Source organism: Pleuronectes platessa, chromosome 21 (genome assembly GCF_947347685.1).
Source record: "Pleuronectes platessa chromosome 21, fPlePla1.1, whole genome shotgun sequence".
NCBI lineage: Eukaryota > Metazoa > Chordata > Actinopteri > Pleuronectiformes > Pleuronectidae > Pleuronectes > Pleuronectes platessa.
The window spans coordinates 1,809,817-1,832,355 of NC_070646.1; the positions used below are offsets into that span (position 1 = coordinate 1,809,817).

The 22,539-nt window shown below is 45.6% G+C and overlaps 1 protein-coding gene across 1 annotated transcript in view; it reads left to right on the forward strand.

Moving 5' to 3' along the window:
• The window catches only part of myo1d (myosin 1D), a 59,596-nt gene that overhangs the window by 30,468 nt on the left and 6,589 nt on the right, over positions 1–22,539 (forward strand). Inside the window, exons 17-21 of the mRNA XM_053413380.1 lie at positions 4,730–4,953; positions 5,532–5,670; positions 6,401–6,505; positions 6,710–6,823; positions 12,577–12,731. Coding sequence (XP_053269355.1) covers positions 4,730–4,953; positions 5,532–5,670; positions 6,401–6,505; positions 6,710–6,823; positions 12,577–12,731 — 737 coding nt within the window. The remainder of the gene's footprint in view (positions 1–4,729; positions 4,954–5,531; positions 5,671–6,400; positions 6,506–6,709; positions 6,824–12,576; positions 12,732–22,539) is intronic.

The following is a 22,539-nucleotide window of genomic DNA, read 5'->3' on the forward strand; positions in this document are numbered from 1 at the left end:
TCTTCACAGCTCCATTTAATCCTGCTCTTCCCTCCGTCCTTTACACATTTCCTCCAGTTTCCTCCACCTTGTGCTCCCTCTCCCCTCGTCCTCAGTATGGTCGAGCTACATCCTCTCCAGAGTTACACTTATCACAGTCAGGCCTGGGTACTACACATCTTCCTGTTGTGACACAAACAACAACAACAACAACACGGTGATTTCCCTCACAGGATGGAGCAGCTCGGTCATCAGCCCTGTGAGAGAAATGTCATCTTAAAGAACGGGGGGGGCCTGAAAATCCCACATAAATACAGAAGATATAAATTAAACATTGCCCCCCCCCCCCCCCACCTCCCTTCACTCTGTTGTAAAAAAACAAATGAATATTTCATAAATTCAAGCTCAGCCATCCACATCACAGTAGCCGTCAGAGTCCCCCCCCCCACACTCACACTTCTCCCCTTGTGTATTCTGAGCCGCTGCTTTAATTGCCTTCCAAAGCTCTACATGGTCTCTGTGTATCAGTGGGTTTATCCAGACGTGACAAGTGTAAGAGAGCTTTTACAGGGGTGGGGGGGGGGTGTAACTCATGTCCTCAGGCAGTGAATTGTTCTCTAATAACTTGAATCTTTGAGGTGGGGGGGGGGTAGAAACTGACTGAGTGGATCAGTGAATAGCTCGGCTCTCCTCCGCGGCTGATCCGTCTCCTGCCAGAACCTCAGCAGAAAGTCCGGCTCTAATCTCCTGATCCGCTCGGAACCTGCAGAGTCGTTTAGTTTTCACCTCCTCAGAACCTCCACCGGCTCACAGCAGATCAGACCAGGAGGATTTGTCTCTTTTTTGATGTTTGAAAGGAGGGAGAAGTGTTTCCTCTGTGAGAGCAGCTTGTGGTGTGGCCTCTGGTGTTTCTCTATCTTTTAATGTTATCTCTCTTTTTAGTTTATATATATATAATCATTTATTAAGTGCTCTCAGTGGATTCGAGGCTGCTTCTGTGTTTTTCTCTCTCTCCACTTGCTCCTCGTACAAACAGTATAATCTCTATACAGCGTAAAGTACCTTGAGAAGATAATAAAATAATAAATAATAGATCTGAATTGAATAGAACTTGATATGAGTAAAAAAAAACTATACCATATATTTTTTTCAAGGCTTCTTTAACTTACAGAATCACAAAACCTTTGATTTATTTATAAAATTATTATAAAACTCTAAAGGTTGTAACAATGGCAACTTCCATCTGTCTCACAGCCATAGGGAACAGATTATGTTTCTTTAGATTCCTCATGAAACAGTTCTTAATTTTACAATATTTGTTATTTTGTAAAAATGTATGAGATGAGTGATCGTGATTCATCGATATCAAACCTACATTTAAAGATTAAAGGTACCCTGTTGAGGTTTCTGACCACTGGGGGCGCTATGGAGGGATGTTTTAAAAGTGGGTCTGTGTTTTATTAATTAGTGTCGAGGGGCTGAACCGAGACGAGACACGTCTACAGAGGATTTCCATGATTTGCGTCACCAGCTTGTCCTGCCTATTGTTATTCAGATTTTTAATTAAATTAATAGGTGACACACACATTGAAGTACTCAGAGCAGATATTTAAAGAACATACAAGTACATGCACTGTAAACAATACAAGTGGGTTTGTTTTTACTTTACATTATTATTGTAATGTCTCTCTTCTCCAATAAGGAGATTTTATTGTGTGTCCTTGCAGCATGTTTGTCTAATGTGTGTTATTTCAAGCTGCCGACCATCGACAACGTTCCTCCGATCTATTGGTTCCACTCTCGTCTAATTGATGGATGTTCTGTCCGGAGCCGCTCAATCGCATCTTCAATACTCTGAAGGAGGCCGAGTTGATGAAGATCAGTTTGAACACGTTTGCTTTTTACGTCATCAAGGAAAATTAATCCAGAGCTAAAAAAAAATGTAAATAACATAAAGGCAGGAGTCGTGATTGAAGGAATGAGGAACCAGCCTCAGTGCAGTGAGGGTGATGTCACCGGTGGCTCTCTATTGATTTATGATGCTGCTGAGCTCCGGCCCGGTGTCTCCCCGTGACGGCCTGTGGTCAGAGCACGGTGCAGCTTCGGCAGATTGTGTCACAGGCTCTTGATTCCTCCCCCTCACCCCCCTCCCCCCCCCCCTCCCACCGCGTATATCGAGCATGTCCCTGGAAAACCAGCTCGATATCCTCAGAGGACGTGGAAACTCAGGCGTTCAGCAGCGATTCCCAGTGAAGTGTGTCGATGGTGCGGACGGGCCCATCTGTCTTCACCTGTCAGGTTTTTAAGTCGTGCTGTTAATAATCAGCTAATGGAGTTTTATTAGAGCTTCAGGACCCGATGCTGTTAGAATAAAGGAATCGAGCAGCAGGTCACGTGTTCTGTCGGCCCAACATCTCAACCTGCTCACACCAGTTGCCCTGGCACGTGTGATTTGTGAATGCACTCACCCAGTGGGGATTTTAACCGCCCCCCCCCCCCCCCCCCCCCCCTTGAACAGAAACCCCAGCAATCTGTCCCGCTTTGTTGTGATGACAAAGATCCCCAATCTGGCTTTGATGATCTCGTAAATCCCGGGGCCCCGGAGCGAGGCGTGATGGCAGAGTCTCTAAAAGGATCATCAGATGGCTTTATTGGCCAGAAGAGTGAGGGGGCAGACCGTCAGGGGGGGGGGGGGCCGGCCTTGTTATTGGCCTGATTTATCCACCATTCCCCCCCCAGAGAGTCATCTTCATCAGCTCACCACTGACCGCCGTGGCCATTCCCACTCCGGTGTTTGTGAGGCAGAAAATGCGTTTATAGGGTGTTTGTGCCCGAGTGGGCGGCTGGACTGCTCCGGCTCTTCCCTCCATCCACCTGTCACACAGCTTAATGAGGCTCCACAGGCAGGGGGAGCCGGTTTATCTCTCTTTTATCTGTTTCCTGTTTGCTGCTCACCTCCCACCTCGCTCTTTTACAACACAACTGGTGATTTGCAGCGTTAAATAAACCCCAGTTGTTGATCTGGCGCAGGCTCGTGCACCACGTGGATATCAGGCACTGAACATCGGACTTCAGCACCGAGCAACAGCTATTTTTAAAGCCTAAATATGTCCATTATATATTCTCTGGCAAATTAATAAAAAGTTGAAAAACATCCCATCTGAAGAAAATGCCAGATCCACCCCAAAATTGTACAGCTTCTCCCTAAACTCACACCACCTCCTTCCACCAAGTTTCTCATCTGTGGTTTCTCCTCACAAACAACACAACAATGGATGAAAACCACAACCTCCTCAGTGGAGGTAACGCCGCAGTTTAACCTTGTGCGTCCATAATCCAGTGGAGCTCGACTTATCCTCTTCTCGGCCAATTATTACTCACCAGTCCCTTCAGGTGAGAACCACCTCCTCCACAGTTTGAATATGCAAATGCAGGAAATCCGTCTCCCCGCCGCCGGGCCCTCCCCCACACTCAAATATTCATGATTACTGTGCATCAGAGTCAGATGGAATCCAGGAGCCGTCCTTCACTGCAGATTATTTAGCATTGTGTAGGTGCACTGTAGGTCTAATATATGTGTAAGTAATGGAGAGGGTGTGTGTGTGTGTGTCTGAGGGAGTGTACAGTACAAGGGGAGCATATGGAGGTGATTTTATTGAGGGGGGGATCAGGAGTTATGGTTCCCTGGGGTCCCACTTGCATCTATTATTCATGATTCTGAGGGTCTGATAGCCGTTCAACCTGTGTGTGGTTACAGGCTTGAGACCGGGCTGCTTGTTTGAGTCCCTGTATCCACCAGGACGCATGAATGACAAATAAATGTCTAATGAATTCTAATGAAGAGCAATGAGAAAACAATAAATTTTTATAATCCTGAAGCCGAAACACAGAATTATACATTAGCTACAGCGGCAGTATTCTGCTTTATTTATAGCTACAGTTGTGATTTAGATCTTAATGCGGGGGGGGGGGGGGGGGTGGAACCTCTTAATGATCAGGCTTTTTACCGCCAGTGCATAAAGACTAAAATAGCCCGGGGAGCGATGGCTGCTCTACTAAATAAATCAGATCTAGATACAGTCGTTCTAAATGTCCCATAATCCTCTCTGCATTAGTGCAGCTCCTCCCGTGCTTAAAGGACCAGTTCGTAGATTCTACACATTATACAAACAGCTCGTCTGCATGAGTCTTCTACAGATCTGAAGTTTTTATTGTGAAATATTTATACACGGCTTCATACTGCGAAGTACTAGTATTTATTTGAGTACATAGAAATACTTTTACACGGGGAAATACAGATTTTATATTAATATATCCATTTTCAAGGCAAACCCTTTGTAAAGTATCAAAATAATTGTGCAGTAAACAGATGTTTATACGAATAGTTTGTATAGAAGAGATATTAATGTGAATATTGTGCAGTAGTGAATAGAAATAGTTGCATTTCTGTCTGTATATATCTCATACATTGAGCCTGTTACAAAAATAATAAATATGACCCTGGTAAGTGTTTTTCAGGGGGAATTCAAAAAGTAATTTATTGGATTGGTTGAAAAGGAAAAAGCCTAAAAAACAAACAGTGATTTGGTTCAGCTGAGAATTTTTACTCTCATTGACTTCACCCATGTTGTCGTAATAATTAGATCTTGGCTAAATTCTTCAAAATATGAAAACAAAGGATGCAAACACACCCCTGTGCTTAACCAGCTTCTCTAATCACAGTATGTGTATTTCATTGTGTGCTCTCCAGGTGTGGAGGGGCACCATCGCCCGGATGCGGTACCGGCGGATGCGGGCGGCCCTCGTCATCCTTCAGGCTTACCGCCGCTACAAGGTCAGGTCCTACATCCGCGAGGTCAACCGGCGCTTCAAGAACGTCCGGTCCATGAAGGACTACGGCCGACACGTCAAGTGGCCGACGCCCCCGAAGGTCCTGCGCAAGTTCGAGGAGTCGCTGAGGAGCATCTACAACAGGTGGGGAGACGATAGAGCTGCACGTGAAGGTTCCAGCTGCTGAGTGGGTCTAACTCCACGTGAAATTACATTTAAACACTTTTACCGTTTTCTTCCGATTGAGTCGTTTCAAACGGAGGACGAGTCTTTGAAGGGTTTGAAGAAAATCGTTTTTCTCTGCTTGGATCCGAGCTTCACCGCAGGACACGGCAGCCGGTTGTTTTACATCCAGATGAGTCTCTTCAAGCCGCTCACACACGTTTCCTTCGGCCTCACGCTGAGCATCGATTTCTCTTCCTCCATCAAAGACTCATCACCTCTTTTTCATCCCCACGTCCGTTTGAGTTATCTTTTATTGTAGCCGGGCTCGGTCGGAAAATAGCCTTCCCGGGAAATGATGTTGGCTGTCGGGAACTGGGAGTGAAAAGCCAATAAGTACACTACAGCTGAGCCCCCCCCCCCCCACCCCCTCCCCACACACACACACACACACACACACAACCCAACCATCAAGGCATGGTGCCGGATCCTCTGTGGACACAGTTGTTTGTTTTCCACTCTGAGTTTTTCTGTGTGTGTTTGTTTGTGTCTACCTGCAGGTGGTGGGCATGGACACTGATCAAAGGCCTTTCTCCAGAGGAGGTCCTGCGGGTGAGGGCCAAGGTCGCCTGTCTGGAGGCCCTGAAGGGCCACAGGAGCGACTTGGGCCTGCAACGAGCCTGGGAAGGAAACTATCTGGTGAGCAGGAGGGATTGGAGGCGTCTGGCTTGTATGTAGACTGGTTTATTCATGTTTGAATAGATGTAAGTGTTTCTGCTGTAAACTGGTTCTATCAGCTGGTGTTACTTTCTCTAATAATACATATTAATGGTGTGATTGGAACCTCGATATCTTTTTAGTGCCTGGGCCAAAATGCTCAGAAATAATTAAAACTAAAAGCACACAAATAATATCGCTGAGTTATGAAGAAGACCGGTGTTCAAGCCAGGAAGCTTGAAGAAGAGGAAGAACAGGAAGAAGAAGAACTAGATGGTCAAATTTTGGTTTTTGAAATCGCTAAAATAAATCAGTTACCTTGTTTCCTACAAACAGAGAAGTTCACCTTCTGTGTTTTCTCCCATCGAGTCATGTTCGACGTCTGGAACCAAAAAAACAGAACCAAAAAACTGAGAAGCTGTCTCACCTCGCTGACTCGCCAAAGTAACGTGTTCACCGAGGTGTCACATCTACATCTGTGCCAATCACAGCCGATATAAACACACTGCAGAGTCATTGAATGCAGATTGTATCTATTCATAATTCCAGTAATTTCATAAAAAGGTTTTATAGCCTTGATATATCAGCGTGTGCATTCGCTGGAAGCTCTTCCTCTCCGTCCTCCTCTGAACTTGACGAGTGTCGGTGTTGTGTGTTCTGTCAGTGTCTCTGACAGTTTCTCTTTGTGTGTTTCTTTTTTTGTGTTGCTCAGAAGCGAGACAGCCCCGACAGCGCCGCCTCGTTCACGCTCGTCTCCAGCGAGCTGCAGCGGAAAGACAAATTCATGAGGGTGCTGTTCTCCTGCAACGTTCGCAAGGTAGAGGATTCATCCACCGTCTCAATCAGATGTGTCTGTACAGGAAAGAGATGCTCCTGGTTTCCACCCCCAGCCTGCAGGGGGTTCAGTTGTTGCTGTGTGTGTGTGTGTGTGTGTGTGTGTGTGTGTGTGTGTGTGTGTGTGTGTGAGCTCTTCCTGTTTCCTGTTCGGGGGGGGACTAATGAGGTGCTTTGTGTTTCCCAGATCAACCGTTTCCACAAGTCGGAGGACAGGACTGTGCTCATCACTGACCGCCACCTGTACAAGATGGATCCCCTGAAGCAGTACAAGCCCATGAAGAGCTTCCCCCTCTACAACGTAGGAAACCTCCTCTTCCTCACAGCCTTCTTCATCACACACACACAGGGTGGTTAACACAGAGGGTCAAACTGCACTTTACTACAGATTTACTTTTATTTGTTTACTGTATTTATCCTGTATTGATTCAGGAAGGAGATGCAGTTTCTCTTTTGCCTGGATTTCCTGATCATGATAGGCAGCAAATTAATTTAAGAATGGGTCATATATAAATACAAGCAGGGTTAGAAAATCAAATAGTAGCAAATAGACTTAAGCACAGAAACATATGAGAATCAATGACAAAAAGGAATTATGGGAAACACACATTAGAAGCAATGACATTGTTCTTCAAAAACAAACTTTAAAAGGTTTTTTAAATAGTTAACAAAACCTTTTCTGGAGCAACTGTGTGTGAGAATACAAATGTCAGAGCTGCTACAAAACCGAAAGAATCCAAATATGTCAGGATGAAGAAGAGGAGCAATGTAGATGAAGACGTTGGAAAGAAGAGTAGATTCAGAAAACACTGATCTTTCCACAGCAGAACTCAAACTGCCTCCTGGGTTCAAGTTGGAGAAAAGCAGATTTACGCAGATCTGCTCAGGAGGTTGGATCATTTCCCTCTTTATGATAAATCAATAAACTGTAGAAGTCTTGTGCCGAGTTAAGCTTTTGGATAAATGTCTTTCTGCTAAGACGCATTGGACCGTTTCATATCAGTGATGTGTGTGGGCGGCTGCACCAGGAGGATGTATAACATGAGTCTTCTACAGAGACATGCACAGAACATAATTCTAAATATACAGACTGTATATATCGAGTTATTATAGGGAGAGCTCTTCTTGATGCAGATCCATAAAACCCTGTTTCATGCGCTGTAAACCAGAGTGTGTGTCACATGGGAGAAGGACTTATGCAGAATTGTTTGTGATGTGTATTGAGTTACAGGTTACACACTTGAGCAGCCTGGAAATGAAAATCCATAGATCAAATTACTGCTCGGTGATATGCTGCCGAGAGGAGACTTGTGTGTTTGCTGCTGATTCATCCAACGAGCGGCCGGAGTCTCATATTTCTGTATAAATTGGAAAACATGAATATTCAGCGAGTCATTCAAATGAGCTGTTGATAGTTTGTTTTTCTGCCTCATGTCACGATTTTGTGATGTGAGAATTAAAACACAAACATCAGGCCTGAGTGGCAGTTGTGGCTCAGGTGACTCTGTTTTTACCACAAGCCCTGTTTTCATGTCAATATGCAAAAAACCTGTTCAGCTCCGCGATTGGCTGCTTTTAATTCAAATTCACGCTGTGATTGGTCTGTTTAGGCTGCTCCACATGAGGCTGTTTCTATTTGTTTTTCTGTTTTTATTTATTTTTTACTTCTCACTGAAATTGGATCCATTTCTAGAGGCTGTGGTTTAGTTTTTAAATGATTTTGTGACCTGGTCAGAAAACACTTGTCACTCAAACATCACATTCACCAGCTTCTAACTCTTACCTTAAACTGTGAGGTTGCCAGATTTCAGAAATACTCAATTTACACCTTCATTAAATATGATTTTTTGAAGTCTGTTTGTGTTTTTTGCGTAATCCTGCTAAAAAAACAACAACAAACAAACGGACGCTTTCCTCTTTTATTGAGCAAAATAAACGTTGTAGCTTTTATGTGATAATTTGAATATTACCCGAAAATGTTGAACTGTGTAATCATCGCAGCTTCAAGCCGAAATTTAACCTTCACAAAATGGTTCCTACGTTTCAAACGGCCCTTTGAAGAGCAGACAACCAGACGATTCCCCCTGAAGGTAGAGAACTGAAACTACAAAGAGCAAAATGAAAACTATGAAGGTGAAGTTAAGAAAACAAACGAGAGCAGAAGGAAAGTATTGTCTGATGGCTCCATTTGGCTCTGCTGTGACACTGACCTTGGAGGTGAGGCGGCAATGAAACAGGAAGTGAAGGCGTCAGATACCCCCCAACCCCCCCCCGACTTCTGGTGAGGCGAGTGAGATATGAGGCTGACGTGCGGTTGACGGTTGTGACAAGACGTCCCAGTGTTCAATCTGACAGAGTGACAGGAGGGAATTACAGACGGACACCAGGAGCCCGGGCGGCTGCATCTGGAAGAGAAACTGGGAGACGGCAGCTGAGACAGATGGCGAGAGAGAGAGAGAGAGAGAGAGAGATCAGCGGGAGTTAGGCAGATTCTTAGTTATTGGACATTGAGTCACACACACACTCATGAGTTGATGGATAGAGTCATATGAGGAGCTGGAGGAGGAGGAGGCCCAGTTTGTTGGTCTGCAGCTTTCACACAGGGACACCACAGGAGGAGCGTAGTAAACATTACAGCTGTGCTCCAGGGACACTTCAGCATGCAGATGGGGAAGAGTGGGGATTGAACCGGCAACCTTCATGTTGCAGAACGCCCACTCTACCCCCTTGGCCACACCGGGTACCTGTTAATGCAGCGAGTGTAAATGCAGGTGAGAGGAAGTGCAGAAGGGAGCTATCGATCAGGGGAGGGTCAAACAGAGGGGAGAGCTGTTAGCTCGTTGTTGATTAGCACCAAGGGGCTAACACCACATGACCCCCCCCCCCCCCCCCCCCCCCCCCCCCCGTCCCCTCCATGCTGCACCATACTTACTGCTGCTCCTGCCGTGGTGGGCCCGGCTGATAATAAATGGCCGGTGCTTTAGTGAGGAGCCAACCAGCGTCCACCAGAGGATTTATAGGTCAGTTACTGCCGGCGCTGCAGAAGCAGGATCGTTACGTCGTCTTCCATCGTTAAATAAAACAAACTCTGTTGAGGAGGAGACGCTGGACTCCATCGATCGAGCTGCTGTGACTCAACCTCGCTGCTTCCCACCATCTTCTCTCTCACCTTCATCCTCTCATTCTATTTCTGTCCTGCACCCATCCCCGTCTCACCCGTCTCCCCCTCTATCCCCCATATCTCAGTGTGGTGGTCCCCCCCCCCCCCCCCCCCCCCCACGCTGCCGCTGCTTCCCTCCTTCCGTTGTCATGCCAACTTCCCAGGAGACAGTGTTGTCATGGATACCGAGCGGCAGGGCAGATCAGCTGATGTCTGGTGTCGTTCGCCCCCCCACCGCACCCCCCCCCACCCCCCAACCCCCGCGGCTCTCGCTCTCCTCACATACTTTCTCACTGCTGTATTCTTTTTATTAAATATTATTTCATTCACTCATCTTTAAGTTTATTTTGAGCACTCACAGGGAAAATGTGCAGAACACGGACAATAAAAATGCTGCTTTCAGGAAATTATGCAAATCTATTAATACATGGGATCAGGATGAAAATGTGTTAAAGCATAAATTATCATTTTAGAAGCAACTTGCAAGATTGGGGGGGGTCGACGTTAACATCATTTTCTGTTGCACCAGTCTCCTCATCACACGAGTGGCTGATTACAGGACCTTCAGAGCCTCCAGGTCTGTCCTCTCACCGTCTTTGTCCCGCTCTCCATCCCTACAGGAGTGTCGGGTTGTGTTATATAACCAATAAGTTGCTCCCGTGAGAAGAGAAGCTGCTGATGTCCTCGTGACAGCTGCAGCCGTGTGACTGCAGGTTGACATCGTGCAGGAGTTTCCTCTGTGTCGTCCTGTCACTGCAGCACGTGGGAACACGGCTTCTTTAATAGAAATACAGACAAGACATCAGGCAAAGAGTTGTTTCCTCACACATGCTGCAATCGTCCCTGTTTACGCAGCGACAACTGTCTCGACTCTAGAAGAAGCTTCAAGATCCTGCTGGAGGCGAGAAGCAAAACTCTATTTCCTCTCAGAGATCTGAGATGTTTATGCTGTTTGCAAAAAACGACTTAAACCAATTCCATTGAAACTAAGAGGAAGGATGGAGGAATAACTAATTTAATCTTGGAGCAGATTGGATGTAGAGGAATGTATTTTCCACTGTCTTTAACATTTAACTTGGAGACACTGAGCGTTGGCCTTGGTGGAGCTACTTGTTCTCTGAGTCGCCTGATTCTATAAAAAATATTTAAAAATCATGTCGATAACACTTTCCTTATGTTCGAGGGGAAATCTTCAAAATGTCTTGTTTTGTCTGAAAAACTGTCCAGAACCTGTTTCTACAGTTTACTGTCATATAAGAAAAATACAAGTAGGAAATATTCTTTATTAGGGAAACTGGAGGAAGAAAACATTTGGCAAATTTTTCCTTGATTATCAAAAATAATTATGATTAATCAGTAAAACAAAATACCACAGAATTGATGACACACAGATTGCGATGGTTATTAAATGACCCCTCGTATCGCTGAGTGTGTCGAGGGCCAAGTTGCAGTAATGAATGAATGAATGTGTGTGTGTGTCTGTGTGTCTGTGTGTCTGTGTCTGTGTGTCTGTCTGTGTGTGTGAGACAGACGAACAGCTGAGCAGATGTCTGGGAGGATAAATGCCTCCTAATGAAGTTCATTCTCAAGTTGAAAATGATCGGGCGGATTGAGACAAAAAATTGACACAAGGCAACAAATCAGAAAGTCTCATTACCCGACTCATTAGAACACAGAGTCTGGTTCCAATCAGTTAAGCCTTTAATAAAAATGTAAATGTAACCGCTTCCGTGCAATTAGCTGCGGCCGGGTGGCTCGACGGAGAGAGGCTTCGCCCGGGGGTTTGATTCCCGGTGATTACGTGAAGTGTTTGTTTGTGAAGTCACGGGCGTCATGTTGGAGCTACATGAGCGAGCTGAGGGTGAAGCCGCTGGGCTGGACCCGTCCTCCTCCTCCTCCTCTTCCTCCTCCTCCTCCTCCTCCTCCTCCTCCTGCTCCTCCTCCTCCACCTCCTCCTCCTCCTCCTCCTCCTCCTCCTCCTCTGGGGGAGAATTAGTCTCTGTATCACAGTGTGCTGAGTGGATATTAATGCACCAGACTCACCAGATGCCCTTTGGCTGTTTCCTCAACAAGCACCGGCTGAGTTCAGCTGAGAGGAATAAAGGGAGACAGGAGAAAGCTCAGGTGAAGATACTGGTTTCTGCCTGTTGGGTCTGCATTGACGACTGGGATTCCCCCCCCCCCCCTCCCCCTCCCCTCGGCCGTGTGGGTTTACATTGGTGTGTGGTTTTAAAGGGCTCTGATCGGACCAAGTTTGATTGGTCCTTTGGGAAACTGATCAATAAATCTAACTCCGAGCTCCAATTCCTGAGAAATCCATCTCACCAGTAGACATCTGATACTGGTCGCTGTGGAGCTGGTGTTTTCACCCGTCTGTCTGTTTGTTTGTTTGTTTGTTTGTTTGTTTGTTAAGGATACGGAAGGTGGATATAAGAATTATTTTAAACTCTCTTTACAGAACATTTCTCTTTACTTGGTTTTTCATATCTCATCCCAATACATGTTCATATGTACATGCAATATGGTGATATCATGCTAAAGTACCTTTCTACATTATTTTATATATCTGCATATCTATATAGTCGCATCACAATTTGCCTCATAGGGCTAAATAAGATGTGACATCCTCTGCTCTTAACCCTCGAGTAAGAAAACAATATGAAATCAAACCCTATCAACAGTGAACATCTTGCTTTTGCTTCCCTCAGTTGTGAGAGTTGTGTAGTTGTGTTCACGTCCTTCTGTCTGCACCAACACAACCTCGCTGTGTTCATGTTTATCCACAGTACAGATGTTTACCTGACAGGTTTCTCAACACACTCTCCTCTCTTTGCACATGTTTGTGTTTCTCCGTTGGTTCTTCATCCATGTTTATCATGTGTTATGTGTCCCAGGTGACGGGGATGAGTGTGTCCCCGGGGAAGGACCAGCTGGTTGTCTTCCACACTAAGGACAGCAGGGACCTGGTGGTGTGCCTGCAGGGAGTGGTCCCTGCCAGCGAGAGCCGCATCGGGGAGCTGGTGGGCACCTTGCTCAGCCACTTCAAGAGGTGAGCGGCTTCAGTTTTGTGTGTGTGTGTGTCTTTGTGTATATACTCGTTTTTTGTTCCCTCTTCAACACAAACACTGACCTTATCAGGACCAGTAGACCTCCCGGGGTCCGGCTCTCGCTCCTAATGAGGAAAATCTCACTTCCTGAGCTCCTGGTGACGGTGAAGATGTGAACTGTGGTCAATGCAAAGTCCTAATAAGGATGACAAACACCTATATGTGTGTGTAGCCTTGCTGGTGAGTGAGTGTGTGTGTGTGTGGTGCTCCATCACTGCCACTCTCTGATGGTATCTTGCTTCAGTGTGGAGCCTGTTTGTCTGAAGGTGTCGGTCGGAGCTCGGCCTCCCATGACGTCCCTGAATGCACCGCGCACGCCGACTCATCCATCACCTCAGAACCAGCGACAGGACAAAGGCCCCGTTTGTTTGCCAGTATATTTTGTGTGTCTGCATGTGGAGGAATCCCTGAGAGCTGGTGTATCTGCACTGGCTGATCTTTAGCGTGGGGGTGTGCCACCGCCACAGCTCCCTGTAGATGTGGCTTTAACCTTTATCTCTCCTTCACCGTGCTGCTCGGTGCACAATGTGCAGCGTGGCAGGAAGAGAGAGGAGCAGCTGACGGCAGCAGCACCGCGGCTCTTGATCCTCCTCGAAGTGACGTGAGGCCGGAGCAAATATAAAACCCTCATCGTGTCACGTCCGTGTCGTGATATCTGAAGTGAGAGTTTGTTTTTGACATTCTCCAAATCTGCTCTATCTGGTTATTTTCCATGTTACGGTGAATTCTTTATTTTGGCCTCGAACAGAAATAGTTTAAACGGTGAAGTAGCCTCTAAAACTAAACAGAAGAACACATTCATAAGAAACACAACCCTGTTCATACGCATTTCTTGTCTCCAGAAATTCAGAAATACTTCATTGTTATTTAGCATGAAAGTCGGGGGGGGAGGGGGATTAGATTCCCTCTCTCTCTTTCACGCCTTCCTTTTCCCTTCATCTTATTTTTGACAACATCCCCTTTGTAATCTCTCTCTCTCTCTCTCTCTCTCTCTCCATCTATCTCCGTCTCTCTGCTCTCATTCATTTCTGGAGACGAGGCAATGAAATATTTAAGCCTGTGCTTCTGCTGAGGCCTATATTTAGATGAGTCTGTGTGTGTGTGTGTGTGTGCGTGTGTGTGTCTGTGTGTTGATACGACTGCAGACACTCTGCATCTGTCTCACACAACCTCGCTGCACAATCACTGGAAGATTCAGACGATCCACATCAGTTCAGCTGCTTCAGGATGTGAACTGAACTCTGGAGATCCCCTGCAGCTTCTCCAGAGTTGGTTGAGCCCCCTGGACCCCCCCCCCCCCCCCCCCCCCCGAGTGTCACGTCCATTTGATGTAAACATGATCACGTGATCTCCCCAGCAGAATTAATACATCACGTCCTGCTTCTGTCTCTTAATAACTTTCGAATCTGAGCTTTTTCCACCTTGTTTTCATTTCATCTCATTCAGTTTGATTGTGTTGAACGTGCAGCATCACACAGACTCACTCTGCTTCACACCTTCCCCGTCGGGATCTCTATGTAAAAATAGCTTCGTGCTGAATTATATATCCACCTGCTCGATTCTCAGAGGTACAAAAACTTCAGTGTTGAAGTTTTTACTCCATCAAATACATCACAGCCTCATTCTTCTTGTAAATCCTCCCGTCACATAATCTCCATTCTGAGTGACAGTTTAATACAGTTCCTCACTTTTGGTACAGATACAACTGGTCTGGTTTGTTCCTCTTCCCACTTGTAAATGGTCCCAACGCCGTGTTTGGGAGCCACAGGGTTAATCGATGGAGAAACCACTTGTCCCAGCAGCCGTTGATGGTTTATTGCGTTGGTGAAGGTCTTCAGCGAGCGGGAGGGTCATCAGCTCCACCTCCCTGACAGATGTTCATGGATTCACTGCCCTCACATCTGTCTTCAGTGACGTCCATTCGTACTAACTCTCCTCTAACCTCCACCGCCGCCCTTCGTCCTTCTCCATCTTTCCTCCCACTCATTCCTCCCCTCCGCCCCCTCCCCTCCCATCTCCCTTCACCATGAGTCAGCATTAGTGTGCTGTACACCGGCCTTCATTGATCTGTCCCGCTCTGTTTGTGTCCTTGCTCCTGTCCTCCTCTCTGAGGACCTGATGTTGGAACAGATGGAGGCGAGAGGACGTTAAAGAGTGAATCTGGAATCTAGAGCAGAGAGGGAGTGAAGAGGAGTTAGAGGTGGTAAAACTGGGAGACATAAGGAGGAGGTGCAGATTTACTCGTGTTGTTGTTTCAGGAGTCACGACTCACTGTCGGCGTGTCAGCAGGTGATGGAGCGAGACGAGGAGTTTTAAATCTCTGAAAGATTTTATCGTCTTTCTTGCTTCTGCCCTGAATTCATTACGCCCGCTGCCGAGCTCGTGTTTTCGTTGTCGTTCATCTCTCCGTCAGCAGGATGACTAAAAAACGACTCCATCAATTATCCACGTCATTTTGTGGCGGGGGTGGGACGTGAGCCGGGGACGAGCGCATCACATTCTGGAGCAGATCCCGACTTTACTTTTAGCCTCGGAGGAGGTTTAACTTTAAAACTGAAATGATTTTAAGGATCAAATCAGTTTCACTTCAACGAGTCTCGTCCAGTAACTTTAAATCGACGTCATAAAAATTAGGGATGAAGTGAATAAGTATGTCAAATATTGTAGCATTTCAATCAATCAAAAAGTATTTGCACAGCTCATATTAACAAATAATAATCATCTTAACCCTGAGCAAGAGTAAAACAAACAAAACAACTCTCCACTGAGCCTTGAGAGCCGATGACTGGAGCGTTGTTATGTATTGGGCCCTGATAGATACAAATATAGTGGTTGACTTTAATAATATCACCAAATGTAATCTGGAAGGGTTTTTCAAATGGTCCGATCCGGAGTAAAATGGTGTAAAACAGTGGTACAGTCCGTTCAGTAACACAAATCCATCCACTTGGATCTGCTGCTTCGTGCTGATGAATATTTTTTGAATGAAAACATTTCGGCTCAATAAACGTGTCAACGTGCGTTTTCCTGTCACATGTGGAGGCGGAACTAACATCGTTTATTAGAGTGAGATGAAAAGAGGATGAGAGAGAGAGAGAGAGAGGGATAGAAGGAGAGAGAGCGCTCCGCCTTTGTCTTCCTCACCAAGGTCAACCCTTTCTGCTGAATCAAATATTTCATCCAGATAGAAGTGTGCTTCCTTCTTCTCCTCTTTCCCTCCATCCCTCCTTCTCTATTTCCTTTCTCTCCATCCATCACCCACCTCGCTGCTGCTGCTGCTCCTCCCCCTCCCCCACTTGTTTTTCACTTCACATTCCTCATCCCCCCCCCTCCCTCTCTCCCTCCCTCCCTCCCTCCTTTCTGGGGGTGCTGCAGATGCAGTTCCCATGGCAACCACTGGATCCATGTTTTGTCTGATACAAACGTCGTTCATTAATAACTCTGCTGGCTGGAGATGAGAGAGGAGGGTGAGGGGGAATGGAGAGACTGGGGAGAAGGATGGAGAGAAAGATGAAATGTGTGTCGGAGGAAAAGAGCACATGCTTTTATTTCCATTCTGAAGACAGGAGCTGCTTTTCAATCTGTCTTTAACGTCAAATATTAAAGAATTACTTTCCGTTGCATCATACAGGCACGTGCACAATAAAAAAATATGTCCATGGTCCCCCCCCCCCATGGTTAAATAAGTACTTTTAAATTGAAATGTACTTTTCTTTTGACTTAAACCTCTAAAACTGTATTTCACATGTAAGAACTTTTGCTTCTTTAAGTTAAAGTCCAGTTTCGTGCAAAACTTGTGCCTCCGCCAAAAAGGCTCTTTAAGGATAAACTATCTGCATCGTGGTTATATAACCTCCTCAAATTTTCAAATCGCACGCGATCGCACAATCTCTCCAACGCACAGAATCCAGACTTGGACACAGTCGTTTGTTGTTGTGTAGTTCTGCTCGTCTCGAGTGGTACTGGGCTGCAGCCTGGAGAGGGGGGGGGGGGGAGGGCGGAGGGATGGAGGCTGTGTGCAGGCCGGTGCATGTGTGTGTGTCTGTGAGTGTGTGTTCATGTGTGCCGGCTGAATGTAAGTGAAACTGTGCAGTATGTGTCAGAGGTTGTGTATATGAATGAGAGGGATATGTGTGTGTGAATATGTGAGTCGGTGTGACCTACTTCTCCGCTGCAGCGCCTGAATTAATGCAGCTCAACCTTCCTCTGTCGGTGTGATCATGTGAGGACAAACACTCCAAGCTGAAACTAAACAACAACAACAACAACAACAACAGGTGTTGACCTCACTGAAGCTGCCAAGACGAGTTTCATTCTCTCAACTAACAAGTGTCGGGGTCAAGTGTTTAAACAAAACTACTGTCGATTGTTTCAATTAATTTAATTTGAGGTTAACAAACTATTACAAAAAATCACCTTTTCTCTATTTTCATCAAACTACTAATTCCACAAACGTCTCAAATATATATTTATTTATTATATAAATGTATCAGGTTCCTACTTGGCGTGTGTATTGTCCATGGAAGTGCTCAGGGATATAAAAAGGCGACCAGTGCTCTTTCGTTAGTTATAGTTTTGAACGATGCAGTAACACACAAAGTCTCATGACACACACAAACAAGATTGAACTCCTGTAATTAGCTTTGACCCTTTGACCCTTTGACCCTTTGACCCTCAGCCTCATTTCAAATCCCTTCTAACAGGCCGAGATAATAACTGACTCTTTTATCCAAAGTCCACAGAGTTTGAACATGAAAGATTATTTTCTTCTCAAATTCACTTGTAGATTATTCGGCATGGCTGTCATATCATCTTTTTGATTTTCTGAACGAGCCCCCCCCCCCCTGAACTTTGCCTATTAAACTTCCACTTTCATACCAAATTCATTTAAACACATAAACACAGGCCCTGTCACTGATTGCATAATTAGTTTCCCTCTTATTAAATCAGACGCTAATTACAATAAACAAATTGCAAATTGAATGAAAGTCTCGCTGCAAATTAGCTTTTTGTGTCACAAACTTGGCTCTCGTCCTATTTTTAAATGATTTACTTTGGGGGGATTTTCATAAATACATAATTAAACTAATATATGCTGCCTATTTGAGGCAGTAATTTCATCTCCTCTTATTTGTGTTTAGAAAAATATACTCAGACAAAGACAATTAAAGCTGAAGCTAAATTAATCTGACATTATTTCGATAAATTAGTCTTTATGTCAAACTTGTGTTTTTCAGTTCCTCTCATGTGAACATTTGTTTTTCTCCGTCTGATGCGACACTGAACCAAAGATCTTGGGATTCAACCTGTGATGGATTCCCTCCACTTTTCAATTATTCAATTAGTGCAGGAAATCGCTGACAGACTCTTTCCACTTTTAAATGAGTGCAGGGACTAATTGTGTCATCATGTCACACAACTGTCACACAACTGTCACACAACTCACCCGGTCTGCAGAGGAAGGGAAGCTTTTCTGCTGCTGCTGCATGAGGAACAAGATCTGGTCTGTTTGAATCTGAACACCGCTGCATGAATACTCATAATACCTCTGAATATATATATATATTTTTTTCCCCGTATAATAAATATATATAATTCTAGATCTACTCCTGGATCTGCCCCCTGAACCAGATCAGCAGCACATTTAATTGGTTCTCCCCGGACTCCTGATTCCACATCCTTCCACCAAGTCCTGTAGAAATCACTCCAGTAGTTTAACTGTAATCCTGCTAAATGACTCATAACCTCCTCGGTGGTGGAGGTAATAAATCACTTCCTATTACATATGAATCATAAACACTCTCAGATTAAAAACACCCTAAAAGCTGCTGTAGGAAACTATCCCCTTTAATTCCAAATCAACCTCTGGATAGAGTCTATATATTCATATTTAATGTTCAGGCTGGGAAAGGACATATACATATAAATAGGCACATGCACACATATGTGGGTGTGAACTATATTTAATCTGCCACTTGGCCGCGGCTGCACCAGCAGAGTAGCTGCCTCTGTGTTCCCACAGGAGCCTCGCTCTCATACTGGAGTGTACATATATATATTAAACAATATATATATATATATATATATCTTATGCACTCAGCATCTTCAGATAGAGGCATCAGTTAAGTGCTGTACAGTTCAGATGATACAGTCGGAGCTCTGCTATTTTACCGCCGCTTCATTGACCTCCACGTTTGCCCCATAATCCCCCCCCCCCCCCCCCAAACCCCCCCGACACACATGTTCCACCCAGCAACAGCTCCGCCATCTCCCACCATGAGGCCAATTATGATTGGACTCGCATCGCTCTCTCTCTCTCTCTCCCCCCTCCTGCTTCACCTCCTGCTTCTCCTTCCCCCCCCTCCCCCCTCATCCATCCTCCCTTTCCCTCGTGCAGCTCCTCTCCTCCTCTCCTCATCTCCCACCTGCCATTAATCTCTCCACCTAATGTCTTTCCATCCTGCTTCTGTCTCTGCGTCCAACCTTTCCGTCTTGGTCTCCCCGTCCCCGTCCCCTCTCCTCTCTTCTTTACTCCCCCCACACATCACTCACTCGTTGTCCCCTCTGTCTCTTTGTTGTTCCACCTCACGCTGCTCAAATCCATTTCATCCGTTTCCTTTCTGTTGTTCACGTGACGTCCGGCCCTCGAGTGAATCGACTTCACCGACCCGAGCTCGTTAAACCATCATCTGCCTCTCAGTGTGGATCTCAGTGTGGACCTGGACCGAGTTGGTTCTAGTTTGAAAACGTGTGGAAGTGTCTCTGAAACCAAAGACATGTGGCATCTCCCCGTGGACTGACCAAGCCCCTGATCGGGATTCAAGCTGCACGTCCACCTCCGAACAGAAGGTGGCGACGTGTCGGTAGATGAGAACAGATGAGCTCTTGATTGATTCAACGATCGGCTTTAATGAACCGAATTGGAGGCGTCGACACCGGAGGAGCGAGCGCTCGTTCTCCACTAACGAGCGGCTAATTGAGGCGGCCTGTCTTTTGTGTAGTGTTGTGACTCACTGTGTGCTGTTGTATTGATTCCCCCTGTGTGTGTTTGAGCCATTCAGGCCTGGGATGGTGCCGTGGCCTCCTGATCGGTGAGCAAGGTTCAGCTCGGAGAGAAGAACAATGATCCAGCACAGGGTCGACCTCCTGCATACACACAGACACACACTTAGCCCCCCTGCTGTGAGTCCATTGTGGCTCCGCAGTGTGCGACAGCCTCCACCATCTGTGGAGCCGCTGCTCTTTCCCCAGAGACACGAGCCGGTGCTTTGTGCGTTTTACCGGCTCACTTTCATGTCCCACTGATCTTTAAACAGGGACACGTGCAGGTGAGGACTTTGTCCCCTTTGTTTAACCAAATCATCGGTGACCTCTGAACTCCTGAGAGCGGTTATTGATGACTGTCAATCACCTGCTGCCCTGAGGGAATGAGGAGAGTCCAGATGCCACGTGGACGAACCCGTCAGTGGTCCGCCCGCATTACTCCATCGTCTGCTGCCCTCATAGACTTCAGCTTCACTTCAAGAAGCCATAATGTATATTTTATATTTATATATGCATCTCCTCGAGGACTCAATAGGCAGCGGATGTGAGACGTCGCTAAACCTTTAGTAACAGAGCTGGGCTGTGAGCTTGTCTTTTCAAAATGAGCTCAATCAGTCATGTAATGTTTAATAAGAAATACTCCGTTATTAGTGAAATATTACAAGTGCCCAAAGTTTCCTCAGGGCTCAAATCAGCCTATTACCAAACAAATGTTTATATTTATGTCTGCATATACAGTAAATACAGTTAGTATAAATTACCCACACAATTTCCCCTTAATTCCCGTATATTCTCGTATTTTCCCGTATATTCCCATGGAAAGTTTCCAACTTTGAATATTCCCGGAATTTTGCAACCCGAAGTGTAAATACAAAAACAGTTCATCAGTTAAAAAAGATTCAAGACTCCAAACTTTGTCCAGCTACAGCACGACTAGTTTTCAAGTTCAGAAGATTTTAATCAGAACCAGAGGATTTGAAAAGAACATTATAAAATATCGATATTTTAAATATATATATATGTTCAGCGCCTTCATTCTCCCTCTGCAGCCTCCTCCATCTCGCTCGCTGTGCGTATAGAAAGAGAAACACCAGCCTGGCTCATATCACACAGTGGTTTGATTGCAGCTTGTTTTTAACTCTTCATATTTGATCAGACTTCAAATGGAGAATCACAGGAGATTTGGCGACTCGTCCTCATAACTACAGGACGTCAGCTCAGATGGATTTTAATCCGTTGGCCACTTTCCCTCGACTTCTCCTTGGCTCATCCTCGGCTCTGTCTTCTCTTGTGTGCTGAGGCCTGGAGCAGAACTGAGGCTCAGATGTGAGCGTCGGCTCTGCAGCTTCACCTCTGAACTCCTCTTCTCCGTGTTTACTCACCTCCCTCTCGTCTGTTTCTGTCTTTTCAACTCGAAACACATTTTTTGAATCAATACCTTTTTAGCTGCCGGTGCATTTTCTTTTACTTTCTCTCTTTTTTTCTTTTTTTTTTAAATGACCTACTTGGTTATCTCTCCGGTTGGGAGCTCGGGTCTTTTGTCTGTAGCTCAGAGAGAAGTTACCGGCTCAGAAAGACGAAGGGAAATGAGAAATCATATAAAAGTAAATGTCCGTGACCCTGACTGAGCTGCAGTGTCGGGCCAAAGCTGCTTTATGGTTTGATTTCATACGTGTGTGTGAAGCTGCTGAGTTACTGGGTCATGGTCTTTTTTAGAAAACAGGTTTGATGCTGAGACGGATGCACCAGAAGGTTTTCAGTGCTGCACCCGATTCGGCCTAAAAAGGAAACAGCTACACACAACAATTAGTGTCTAGAGAACCAATAATTAGTAACACAATCAAACTGTTCAACTCTGGCTCTGTGAAGCTATTCAAAGAATCCAGAGCTCGGCTGCTGGGGCAGATAAGTTCCTCACACTCTTTCCTTCCTTCCCTCCGTTTCTCTCTCTGGATGATTTTCTGTCTGTATCCAGAATCGACCGACTCCTCGCTCTGTGTGTGCGTCTTACTGTTTCCTCTGGACGGGAGCACGTGAGACGCAGCCATGTGAGACGGATAGAAAGAGAGTGAGAGGAAGAGGAAGAGATGCTGCATCAGGTCTAATGTTCAATGCAAATCCATGTAATTGAGTGGGCGGCTGTGAAGGAGGAGGAACAAAGATTGTACAGAAGAAGAGAAAGAAGAACTAAAGACAAAGAAGATGAAGATTTTTATCCGACCAGAAGTGGGAAGCAAGATAATTGGGCGACAATTTATGGTGAAAGTCACATGATCAATACCCAAGGGAATAGAACTAAAAACACCAACGTGAACTAAACCATCTACAACCCAAAAAACCTAAAGCAACCTTCCATTGTTCAGACATCAAACTAAAACATCCTGGAGATGGTCAATCATGACCTGCTGGAGAAAACCCTCATATCTGTCAGTTATTAAAACAGCGTGGTTCTGTCTGCAGCCCCGACCTTCACAGCTCCATGCAGGTGCTCACACACATGTTCTCACCTGTGCTGTCTCCTACATGTTGATCTCGGTATGGTCTCACACGCTGAAATATTGATGTGAGGTGTTTTTTTAAATAAATAAAAAATAAAGTGGCGTGGCTCGGTTGGAGCCGTGTGGGGAGGAGGAGATCCACATGGGCTTTGTCTCCTGCTGCTCTCGGACATATTTCTTTGTGCACCTGCATTGTTCGGCTTCTCTT